This window comes from Oenanthe melanoleuca, chromosome 19 (assembly GCF_029582105.1).
Source record: "Oenanthe melanoleuca isolate GR-GAL-2019-014 chromosome 19, OMel1.0, whole genome shotgun sequence".
NCBI lineage: Eukaryota > Metazoa > Chordata > Aves > Passeriformes > Muscicapidae > Oenanthe > Oenanthe melanoleuca.
In genome coordinates this window covers 3,472,410-3,485,239 of record NC_079352.1, presented here as the reverse complement: position 1 = coordinate 3,485,239, position 12,830 = coordinate 3,472,410, and the positions used below count along the sequence as shown (strand labels likewise).

The window sequence follows — 12,830 nt, the reverse complement described above, 5'->3', positions numbered from 1 at the left end:
CTGGAAGCATTGATCAGTGGCCTGAGCCAACAAACTGAAGTGCAGCAGATTCCCCCTTCAGTGATTCCAGATGTCCCATATCCAGAAATGCATTTTTCTGCAGTAGCTGGCTCTGCTGTGTGTGTTTTCACGGTCCATTGAAAATGCACATGGTAAAAGCAGCAAATTGTTACTGTGGGTGAACTGTTCATCAGCCTGGCCCTAAGGCAGTGATAACACTTTCATAATGTGCTACAGAAACAGGAGTGGAGCTTTCCGGGAGTGTAATTCCTCTCCCTTCATTAACTGCAGAGATTGCTTTGGAATTGTGGTCATCATAAAGAAAATTTCATTTCCTTTGCAGCATCTTCTATTATCTTTATTGCCAGGAAAGAAAACTGATGTTCATTGCTCATCTCTTCTTCCTGAGACTCTCATTTTCATTGAAACTGGGTGTACACAATGCTTAAATCCACGAGGTGCCCAGTGAAGTCTCTAATGAGTGAGATCTCCTAAGAAATAAGGACAAACTTTCAGCCTTTTTCTTCCCTCCCAGGCTGAGAACGAGTATGGTCAGCTGAAGGAGGTGTGTGACCGCCAGGCTGAGCAACTGAGCAGAACCAGCCAGAAGCTGCAGGAGAAGACATCAGAGAATGAAGCAGATATCAAAAACCTGAAAGAGACCATTTTTGAGTTGGAAGACCAGGTGGAACAACATCGTGCTATAAAACTCCACAATAACCAGCTCATCAGTGACCTAGAAAGTAGGTGGAGCTGGGAAAAGGATTTAAGTGAGCTTATCTGGGGGACTCAGTTATGGCTGCAACAGGGAGGAGGAGGTCTGTCCTTACAAATATTCCAGTTTTGGATATTCCCTTCTGTTCATGCATGAAAGTACTATTTTAACAGAGAGTGCTATAGATAGAATATTAGAGACAGTCTCCAAGCCTCATTCTTCAGTGAAGGAAGTACTGCCTGTTCCAGAAATTGGAATTATTGGACTTTCATTGAAGAGTTTTCAGGGCAGAGCACTGGGAAGATCAGTAAAGTTGAGGTTGCTGTGGATGGGGAGCTGCCACCTGGTGGAACCAGTGGCTGTTCCACACATCAGTGATCCCTTGGGATGTGTGTGCTGAGTAAGTGTATCCACGTGGGATTGTTTCAATTTCAGTCTGGTTTAATACCTGAGAATTATATATTTTAGAGATGTTTGAGTTTCAGATCTACTCTTGGTTCCATTCCTGGTCATTGACTGTGTAATAAACTTAATTCATTTTATTTTAGTGCTATTACCAGAAGCAAAACCAAATCAGCTGCTCTGCCCTCCCATTCTCACTTTGACTGTTGCCCTAATGTGTTTAATAATCTTTTTACATTTTTTATCATTCCCAGGTAAAGTAATGAAGCTGGAAGAACAAAAACAAGATACAGAGAGGCAGCTAAAGGCCCTGACTAAGCAGATGAAGGTAAGGTTTAAACTCCAAGACAAAGATAAGCTGAGCTTTTTTTGCAATACTGGCACTGTGTTTTCCTAGAACAAGAGAAGAAATCCTTTCTGCACCCCTTAAGTCTTCATTCTCTTTACTTTGGACTTCTTGGCAATACTGGAGTGGAAAGTTTAGCATAAGTTTCTTTGGCAATATTTTTCGGTAGTATAAAGAGGCAAGTGTTCAGTTTTACCCAGCACCATCTTAGAACTGTGGGAAAATCCTGATTGCTTATGATCACTGCAGTAGAGATGAATAACTAAGTGCTTAGCTTGATGCATTTTTACAGCAATTTGGGGTTCTAATTGCTCTTTCCAGGAGGACACGGAGGAGTGGAGGCGTTTCCAGGCTGACCTGCAGACTGCAGTGGTTGTAGCCAATGACATTAAGTGTGAAGCTCAGCAGGAGCTCCGTGTGGTGAAGAGGAAGCTGCAGGAGGAGGAGGAGAAGAATGCCAGACTGCAGAAGGAGCTGGATGAAGTGAAGGGCAGCAACAGGTTGGTTGTTTACCATTTCCCAGGGCCAAGACTTGATCTGTGTTCCTGCTAACATGCATGCAAACAGTGCTTTGTCAGTAACTACTGTTGGCTTGGATGTGCATCTTGTCTGTTTGTAACTCTACTGGCAGATTTTGTTGTCTCTTATTCTAAGATGTTTCTGTTCTTTTTCTTTTTGGTAATCTAGTTCTGTCAACTAAGCCATGAAGGTTTTAATCAGCAAATATTAACTAGTAACAATTGCCAATATCCTCTGATAGCTTTGCTCTCAATATGGTGATGCCTTTATAACTCTGTGCAGCTGGATTAAACCATCTGTGAAAGGATTGGTTGGGTAAGATATTCCAGAAGAGAACTTCTTAACCAGAGGGAAGTCAATGAAGAAAGACAAAGTAACACAAGCAGTCATCTGTTCATCAGAAATATGTGTCAAATTAATTATATTCCTCTAGATTTTGCCTTTCAATCTCTCTCCTGGTAAATTCAGGGGCACTGGCAGAATGACCACAGGAACAGGGTGGATCCTGTAATTTCTTTCAGGTGAAGTAGCAGTCCAGCTCTACATTGCACTTATTTTCTCACTGTTTTCCATTCAAGAGTTTCCACAGCAGCTGTGCAGTAGATGGGACTGAAAACATGGGGGAGCTTTTTTGTGGAGGTGTATGGATCAGAATGCCTGGATTGAACAAACAGAAAAATTACTTTTCGGAAAATAAAGGAATGTTTTTAGGCTCCAGTTTCATTAGCAGAGTCCCAAGTGGATGCAAAGCAAAGCTGTTACAGACTATGTACTCAGACAAAATGATTACCAGACAGTACTTAAGGTTCTGGGCTCTGTTTCCATTCCTAATTTGTTCTTAATGAAATTTCACTTGTTGAAAGCACGGTTCCTATATGAGGGTGGGGAATCATATTCTCATAGCTTCCCCTCTGTATTGTTTTGGCTTTTAAGATACATTTGATATTACTTCAAATGAATAGAAGATGATCTGTTAATTTGCAAACTGGAATATTTATATTCCATCTATAAGGAACATTATGAGCTCTTTGGTATAAGAGGCCTGAGCTGCAAATACTCCTTTTTAAATTGGAACCCCAGAATCCACAGAGCTGTAGTTCCAGGAGGAAATGTTCAGACATGTATTTAATGAAGTCAGTTTTGGCTTTTGTGTCTACCTTTGTGTCACAAACACATGGATGTGTCTGTCTCTGTGTCATGTTGACTCTCTGTGTAGCTTGCTTTGAGTATTGCCTTGATCATGGAGCCAGATATGCTATCTGCAGTGGGCAATATTGATTCTCTTTCAAAGGCAGGTAATGAAACCAAATTTTGCATCTGTCAAGATAATTCATTTGACTCTCAGAGTGTGCAAAGTGTCAGTACTGAGTGGTATGGGGAGCATAATGAAGCCTATGGAAGTCCCTGTAAACAGCAGCTGAACACTGGAATTTTAAAGCTCAGGTGACCTATGAAACAAATTCCTGAAGTCGCCAAAGCTCCTGCTTAGAGCCAGTTCTACACTTCCAGATATTTTTGCATTCCTGAGGTTTCTGTCTCCCCCCAGCACCTCAACTTCCTTCACCCAGGAAGTTCTGGGGGTATTCTCATTGTCATTTTGTCAGCTTTCACAAATGCCACTGCTCAGAATCAGCAGCAGATTCTGGTGCCTGTGGTGATTATGATGTGTGCTCAGCACTGGTGGAAGCAGTTTGTAGCATGATACCTTAGCAGAGTCTATAAAGTATTCCTCATGTTTGCTAATGCTGAGCAGCTGCACACTCAGCTGAATGTCTGACAGTCCCTAGTGAAAGTTTCCTGTCTGATTTTTAAGCTCTTATTGGAAAATGTACCTTCCAAAGAGCTTGCTACTCAAAGGTTTTTGGCAAAATCTCAGCCATCTCTTGAGGGTCATTAGACTCCACCTCACAAATTCATCTTGAAGCCAATTTATCTCCTACGACATCCTGCCATTTTAATGTTTGCCTGTGGCTGCCTGAGTTCCTGCCTCCAAGTTTGATTTCACCGTTACGTTCTTCTAATCAGACAAAAAGTCATTTTTGGTTTAGGAACAGCCAAAGAACTTGCAGAAAAAATCCTGATGAGGTCATCAGAGTTCAACTGAATGAAGGTAAGAGCCTCCCAAAGGCATCTTTAACACAGATTAAATGTCTAATTCTATGACTAAGAATGTTGGGGGGAGGTTGGTCATGAATGCATCAACCAAAGGGAATAAGGGAAAAAAGAGTTAACTTGTCCCAAGTTAGTACTGGTTGAAACTACAGATTGATTAACCTGTACTTCAGGCAGTCTTCTATGGTATTTTACATCCTAATTAATGTTATTTCTCTGCAGTAAAATGCAGAAGTTTACAATCCACTGTTGTGTAGCTGTCTCCTCACAGGTAGTGGAAATTGAAGTTAAATAGTCTCCATCCTTGGAGGTTTTCAAGACCAGACAGGATAAGATCCTAAGTATAAGTTTCAAGGTCTTGCTTTGATTCTGCCTTCAAATTGTCAAAATTACTTTGGCACTAAAACATTTTGTGCCTTGAACTAAGAACATGGAGGGAAGAGAGTTGGGCCAGGAGTAGTACTTAGAGAAATTAAATCTGTAATTAAATGAGCGACTTCTTAGAATAATAAAAAAATTAACCAGATCTTCAAACGGAAGCCTAAGCTGAACATTGTGATGCATCCCACTAATTTGCTTCTGTTTTTCCTCCTAAAGTCTCCAATGCCACAGCATGGCAATGTCACATGCTTTTCTCCTGGAAATGAGCTTGTACTCTGTGTATTAAACCCCGCTGTCAGTCTGTATGTGCTGATGTGCTGCTCATTTGTGCCTGTGTTTGCAGCTGTTCTGTCTCTCAGAAGTTTGAGAGTTCACTCTGCTCTCACAGCAAGCAAAGGAGGATGGCAGAGCAGGGCTCTCAAAGCAGTGTTTGTTTGCTCCTCAGAGTTGTTTGGTGTGGGAGTTTGGGTTTGTTAGGGAGTTCTTGGTGGGTTTTTTTACATTGGATGAGGTTATTCCATCCCCTTTAGTGCAAGGACCCTGAAACTCTGGCTGAGGTAGAGCAGCTCAGCTGCCTGGATGGCTCCATGTACCTCTTTTGAATGAATAGTCTGAACAGTCAGAGAGGAAAGCCAGGAAAACACTACCACCTCTGTCCTACATTGATTCCCTGCTATAAATAATTAATTTCTTCCTATCTGAGCAACAGAGATTTATTTTGTGCTATTGTTGCTCATTGCATCTCAAAAGCAAACCAGTGGAGTGTTAAGACACTCCTTTAACTGTTCTAGCCACACCACTGGCATTTCCCTGACTCCCCTTAATTTAGAGATGATGGGATGATGTAAAATAGAGAGCTGTACCTCAGGGTGGGCATGGTGTGGCTTTCCATAACCTCCCTGACTGCTGTGTCTCTCCACAGGTGCCTGATCTCTGCCAGCTAACACAGCCCTGAAAGGAGGCACAGCCAGGCCTGTGAGACACTGCAGGACTTGCCTTCAACTCCCAGCTCAAAAAGGGAAGTTTCAATTCAAGAAAGCACCTCTGGTTTTTTTTTTTTTATTACCCTGCAAAATTCAAGTGTATTGCAAAGTGTGAATGCTCAGGTCCACCTCTTCCCCATGGGCAAGAGCCTCTCTCTTTGTTTCAGAAGGCTTCTCTCTTCAGAAGACACCAGGAGGCAGAAGAAGTTCTGAATTACTCTAAAGCCACCTAAGCCATAAGAAGTAATCACAGAGATTTGGGGATCTGAAATAACTGAGAGCCTTTTTTTTTTTTTGGAGGGATGGGACTATTTTCCTTGAAACAGGCATTAAACAAGAGTCATTTTAACCTTAAGCAAAAATTAAACTGAGTGTGTATGTCGGATTTGTAAAATTTAGTGGCATATACATAAATTCTCCATGTAGTATTATATTCTGTGATCTATCTCTGTGTGTCTAAGTACATGTAAGAGAACAGCTGGTTTGTACAGACACACTTGGGAATAGGTCACTGAAATCCAGCAGTAGAACTGAGTGGAGACAGATTTACTCAGTCGTTCTCAGCTGGTTTCAGGGTCTCACTCCTGCATTGACAAGGCTCTCGCCACTGGGTGGCACGGCAGTGCTGGGAGGGGACAGCACGGAGCGTGTCCTGCTGTGACCTTCCCGGGGGAAGTTCCCTGCAAGGTCTGTCCTCCTGGAAGAACTGCAGATGGAGAGAACAGAAGGAAAAGAAAGGAACACATCAAGCCTTTAGTGAACAGCCTCTCAGAAAGGAGTTGTTCTCATGCCTTTAACTCAGGTGAAGTATTTGATGATCAGGGAGAACTTGAAGTTCAGCTCTGCAGCCAGAGACACCTGGAGAGAGCTTTCCATGGATGCTGAGGAAAAACTCAGAGATCACCATCTCTACCAGGAGATTCTCACCATTTGTTCCAGGACTGGAATTCTGTGTTTTGACTGTGGGATTTCTGTCCTTTTCTTCTGGATGTGAAGACCTAGCAAGGGCCTGGTGTGGGAGCAGGCTGAGCTAGTGGAGAATTCCACAGGATGTCCTGGCTTTGGCATGGCCCCCACCTTTGTGCCGTGCTGCTGGAGTGTTTGCCTATATGCACACTTGTGTTGCCTTTTCTGCTGTGCTGGCAGCTGTTGAATGTTGGTTTTTATGTTTAAGAAATATACATTGAAGTGCCAAATAAATGTTTAAGTGTTTGGAATTGTCTGCTGCCTGCCCTTAGCCTCTCTTCTATTCTGTGCAGTGGTAGCTGTGTGTCTCTTCTTTGTTTGCCTTGGAGTTCAGGAAGAGTCACAATGACAGGAACTGTGAAAGATGAGATTGGGGAGTCTGAAAATGTGGTCTCAGGCCTCCTGTAACAGTTATCAGAGCAGTTGAGAAATTTTACAAACATGAGAAGGCTGATTTTGCCAAAAATCTGTACATTAAGACCAGAAAGACTTGCACCTTGTTACCAGTCAGTTTTTGATGTATTTCAAACCTTGACAACAGGGAGACTCACTCTTGCTGTTAGAGAAAAACTCTCTGCATCTACTTCTCTCACCAGTGAATGAATGAAACTCAGCAGTGGTTTTGTGAAAGGGACTGCACATTTTAATTCCTTTGTGGCTCCAGTGCTCTGCTTCCTCCTGGAGCTGCTCCACTTCAGCCAGCTGCATGTGCAGCATTTATCTGTGACCCATTCATTCTTGTTTCCAGGAAAGCATACAGCAATTGGTGACATTTTGTTCAAATCCCTCATTTTTGTAGCAGAACTTGTGTAGTCTCTTGGAAGGCCTAAGATGTGCTAAGCTGAAGAAATGCTGTGCATAAGGAAGAGTCATTTTTGGGTTTGCAGTTATGGCTTACCATTAATCTTTCTAATTTGTGCTCTCTGCTGTCCTCCTGAATTAGCTACTGCAAGTTAAGCTCTTGCTGTTCTGCTTCTCTCTTAAGAAGCCCATCTGTGTACACACACTTGCATCCCCCTATCACACAGATTTTTCTTTTTAAGGTTAAGTGCTCACCAGTTTCGTTTCTACATTGCTTGTTGGCTGGCATGTGTTGTTTTAATTGAAGCAATGCCTCTCAGGACTATTGTTCTTATCTTTTTTGCCAAGATTTGCAGCATGGGAGGGCTCAGTTTTTTGTGGTGATTGTGTTTAATCAAGGAGGTTGTTTCAGGCTGCCTTTTACAAATATACACATGGAGGATTACAGGAAGCATCCTAAAAAACATTGAAAGTGGTTTTAACTCCAGCACTTGAATCCTCATAATGACAGAATAATAGCACCTGAATTCTCAATGGACTCTTCTGTGGCACAGGTCTAGTGACTCTGTTTAATATATTTGCATCCTTTTGCAGTCAAAGGCCAGACTGAAAGTGTAATAGATTGCACTGGGTGGTTTGGGATCTTGAGATAGAAATTTGTCCTTCATACTTTGGTAGAAGCAGGACTCAGTTTTTGTGGTTTGTGTAACTCAGGTGAAAATGCTGCCATGTGCTGATTTGTTGTTTTTGCTTTATGAACCACAAAACAAAAAGTCAAGGCTGGAACTTAAAGGCTAGCAAAACACTGGCTCCCTCAGAGCTCAGTGAATCTTATCCAATCTGCCTTTCCTCCTTATTGGATTAAATGAGAATGGGACTGAAATGGCTTTTTCTCCAGCCATCTGCCTCTGCAGGCTCCCCTGGCACACAAGGAGCTTCAATGAATTAAAGAAATAGCAAAAGTCTGCCTAAAGACAGCACCTCCTTAAGCCTTGCCAGAAATAGAAACTTGAGTCACTCTTATTCTCTTATTCACTGACACCCTTTAGCCACTTCCATTTTCTGATGGCTAAAGGGAAAGGAAAAGGCTCTGAGTTCTGTTTTTAGCTCACAGAAGTTGTTCAACCCCATAGGCACTTTCTGGATGGAGTCCTTCAGGCACCCTATGAAATCATTTCTGGTTTTGTGTTCATGTAGCTCTTGGTGTGTATCAAACATGGTAAATACAGGGAGATGTGGTGATAGCTCAGAGCCTGCTGCTCAGCAGCTCATGTGCAGGTTCTGAGCAATTGGAAAGGTTCAAATAATCTCTTGGTACATGACTAGACTGTATTTGCTTGCAGCTTTCCAAAACTAAAGCTAGGTAGTTGCACTCCAAGCCTGCCTGAGAAATATGGGTAAGTCACTAAGTAATATCATGTAAAATACTTCACTAGAAGCAACTTTTCTGTGTGGTTATCTTTGATGTTTAACACAGCTCTGGGCTTTCCTGTATGAATTTATGTAAGTCCAGCACCTGATCTTGACTTCAGAATTTTTTTTCAAAGGAAAAACTTCTTTATCATTCCTGTTAAAATATAAAACCTTTTCTATGTGGTCTATCTTCATTCTAGCCCATTGGATTTTGGCCTTCCTGTGTCTGCTAGGATGAAGCACTTAAGAGTTTTATTCCCCATATAAGTGCTTATGAACTGTGATTGAGGATTCATTTATTTAGCAGATGCATCTGTTGATAAATTTTAAATGTTGAGTTTTTACTCTGAAGTGTATTTGCCTTTTGGTTACTGTCCTCACTATAAGTTGAGAGCCACAGTAGCCCCTTGGTACCTGTGCTGTACTGAAAGCCCATCTTCACGTAGTTATTGATAATTACTCAAAACTCATCAAACTGCTTTTTTATTTTTCCTAGGAAAATCCTTCCTGTGTGAGGCTTGGGAATGGGGATGAAATGGTTAGCAATGCAGAAAAGTTTGTTAGACTCAGTGATTTAGTGTTTGCCAGGCACTGCAAGAAAAGGACCTGAATATTGTAAGAGTGGTGCATGTTCTGGGCATTGCAGTAAAACCTGCCCATTGTTGGATTTGCCTCTCTATCAGTGAAGACCTTTAATCTGTGCTTGTCCTCCCTGTTGCCCTGACTCTGCTGTGGTTTGTGCCTTGCAGGCTGGCAGCTGAGGAGGTGGATTCTGTGGAGTCAGACACAGCCAGCCGCTGGCAGGGGGTCTGCCTCAGCAGGGCATCTCCCACACCCCCAGAGTCTGCAGCCACTGTGAAGTCACTGATAAAGTCATTCGACTTGGGATGCTCAGGTATTTGAACACTGTAGTAAAAAAAAAAAATTCTAGCCATGAACAGGATCTGCTTCTTGCTTCTGGATGGGTATTTTCTGTCATAAATATTCATAAATAGGGAATGTCACCACATGGTGGTTCCCTGATCTGACAAGAGAGTGATAGCTGGGTTTGAAATCCAGATGTTTCTATGATTTTTTCCTTGCAGGTAGCAGTGGACAAAATGTCCCAGTTCACAAGGTGCCCAGGAGCCCTCTCAGTGGAATTCCAGTGAGGACAGCCCCAGCAGCTGCTGTTTCCCCAATGCAGGTACAAGGAGCTCTTCTGTCCTTGTAGATTTAAAAGAGGTGGACACAGTGCTGGCTCCAGCATCTGCTGACAGGGGGAAGGGGAAACTCATCTGTTTGTTTGCTGTGGAACATCAAATGCTGTGGTCCTAACAAAAAGGATCAAAGTGAGTTTGTCTTGATTTCAGCTTAGAGGTCTCATGGACGGATGTGAACTCTGTGGAATACAGTTCTGAGCTTTTATCACCATGGAGCAGAAAAGAGGTTTCAATTACTGGGAGTGAGATAGAAGAAATATCACAGTGAACTAGGGAGCTGGCACGTGAGTTAGGAGATGTGGGATTGAAGTTTCCAAGATGTGTGCTCTGAGTTCCAGCGAGGTCTGGGACCTGTGTGTTATGGGGCATTAATTGTAAACTGGTGCTGGGGCTGCAGAGGCAGGAATCCTCCTGACATACAACTCAGGGTGCTGGGAGCAGAGTCAGGGTTGGGAACAGGCATCCTCACTTTTAGTGGCACTAAATTATGTTTGGCAAGAGAAAAATCATACAAATAGAAGTGTGAAGTAGTTCAGGAACCAATATATTACCAGATAAAATATTGTCCCTTTGTCCTTTTATTTTTCACAATTATTTACCCAGCTCTAGGTCCAGCTGATACCCTGCTGAAAGGTTTCTGTATCCTTCCATGTGCTTTGTGATCTTGAGATAGCAGAAACTTCTTCTTTCTGCTCATTTAAGCATGATGGCCAATACTTCTTCAATTACCTCTTGCACCTTTGTTTCACAGAGACATTCTGTGTATAACAATGCCAAGCCAGCCAGCAAGGGCATTGCCAGGCATGCAGATCTGTCAGACCTCCCTCTGGCAGGTAAGTTGTGATAAATGTACAGGTACTGCCTCTTTTTGTTAACTAAATTTGTTATTAACTGTTGGCCTCTACCTGAGCCATTTTTCCTCTTCTTACATGGTCAAAGGAAACATGGAATGTGCCTTCAGTGTCTTTGTTTTTATTAATTTTGTTGTGCTTCTGTACCCATCTTGATCATAACTAAAAAATAGCTGATTTATTGTGGTTTGCCAACACAAACTCCCGTTCTTGATTCAGAAGTATCCACGGCACCTCTGTAATCCACACTATGGAACTGGAGAGGGTTGGATTTTGTTCAACATGTATGTGTCTGGAGCAAGCCCAAAGCACTGTCTTCTGAGGGTTTATTTGTTTTTAAATTGAGCTTCATTTGAAATACATCAAACATCTCAGATACTGATGTGACTGTTTTAGGAACAGTCATATTTGGGCTGGAAATAGTTTGTTTTGAGAGTTCTCAAGAGATGAGTTTGTTTTCATTTCACACTTTGCTTTTGTTCTCTTGTCATTTAATATTCTTTTCTTCCAATGTTTGTTTCCCATTTTCTCTAGGGCCCTTTATTTTGATTATCTGGTCCTGAGTGTAGTTGTTGCATTGGAATCAAAGTTAGTAACAACAGGTTCTTGAGTTTTTGAGGACAGATTAAACATTATATTCCTGTAGTGAAACTGAAGGGAAGGACAAAAAAAATAAATCTATCACAGCCTCTTGATGGCTAGACTGAATTTTCTGCAATAGTTTGCTCATACAGGAAAGAAATTAGAACGTGGCTAAGCAAGCAGAAGTGTCTGCTTCTGTCTAGAGAAATGAACAGGGTTTATTTACTGGTATCAGTTGGTTTCCAGGAAGTCTTGCATGAGTGTATAGATCCCAAACACTACATAAGACCTTTTTAATCTCTTCCAGTTTACTGTAGAGTGAAATAATCTATCAGCTGTAATATGATGCCAGTTCTTAACAATAAATATCTCACTGTGGGCCATGGATAATTTCTGTTATTTCCCATAAATGTTTCTGTGAAAATCTGTTTAAATCAACAGATATTTTATAAGCCATTGTATGGTAAAAAATTATGGCTGCTTATTTAACAAGTTCCTGTATTTACAGCTTCTCTTTGTACCTGGATTTAATTTAGTTCCAGTAATGCATAGCAAAGGCTTACTCACTGTAAAGTTGTAACAGCTCTGGTTCCAATATAAATAATCCTAGAAGGCAGTTGATCCAAGCCCTATGCAAACAACACTGAATCAAAAATTATCCCCAAGGAAATTCAGAGTGAAGTAGTCTCCATAATAAAAATCTTCTGGCTGATTCCATCTGACCAGTGTCACAGCAGGGTTCTGTGATGTCCCTAATATGACCCAAATGTTACATAGTTGGAGAGGAGCATGGATTACTTTACCCAGAGCTGGTCTTTGGCTGTGATCTTTAAGAGTCAGAGGTTTACTGGCTCCATCTGGGCTAGCACCTAGAAGTAATTCAAAGGGAGCTGAAGCTGAAATAAGAAGGAATTCACACCTCAGTAATATGTCATTAATTGATACTTATCATAGGGATGTAACTGAAAAAGAGGTGAAAATGTTGTGTCCCACATTCAGTAAATTCTGATAACATGATGTGCAGTCCTGGCTTGTTGCATCCCCTCATGTACTGATATGCAGTGATTTTCTTTTGGCTATATAACAATATATATCATGAATACATTATATAAATTATGTAATATGTGTTAGAAAAATACAGATGCATCTGCTGTGAATATATTCAGCCTTCTGAAAGTTATGTCAGACATCATGAGGAATAGGTGCCTTTCCCTGGGATGTATTCAGGAGAGAAGAGGCTTTCTTGTTGCAAGTATGCTAATGGCAGAAAAGAAATTATTGTACTAGGGCTGCTCAGTCATCTGGTGAAGATATCTGGTGCTCAGCTTTTGAACCTTTAAGACTGTAGATTTTGGTATTTCCCTTCATTCACCTGAGGCCCCTACCCCCCAGCAGGAGTATCAATCACAGGAAACCAGGCAGCCTGTACTGTTGAAATCATCAAAGCCATTCCTTGTTGTGGTCACCTCTAATCTGCTCAAGGTTTCCTAGCCCCATGTGTGTTTAATGAACAAATGAGTACATTTGTTTAGAATCAAAACAACAGGCTACATATTG

At 41.6% G+C, this 12,830-nt stretch overlaps 1 protein-coding gene across 6 annotated transcripts in view; it reads left to right on the top strand.

The window, feature by feature from the left end:
• The window catches only part of SPECC1 (sperm antigen with calponin homology and coiled-coil domains 1), an 86,059-nt gene that overhangs the window by 53,121 nt on the left and 20,108 nt on the right, over nt 1-12,830 (top strand). For 3 of the 6 annotated variants that reach the window (XM_056506690.1, XM_056506691.1, XM_056506692.1), the window contains 6 exons: nt 536-743; nt 1,372-1,445; nt 1,785-1,963; nt 9,388-9,533; nt 9,724-9,824; nt 10,592-10,673. In XM_056506690.1, coding sequence (XP_056362665.1) covers nt 536-743; nt 1,372-1,445; nt 1,785-1,963; nt 9,388-9,533; nt 9,724-9,824; nt 10,592-10,673 — 790 coding nt within the window. Of the gene's footprint in view, nt 1-535; nt 744-1,371; nt 1,446-1,784; nt 1,964-5,397; nt 6,681-9,387; nt 9,534-9,723; nt 9,825-10,591; nt 10,674-12,830 lie in introns of those variants that run through there. The other 3 variants (XM_056506694.1, XM_056506693.1, XM_056506695.1) reach the window with 1 other exon arrangement.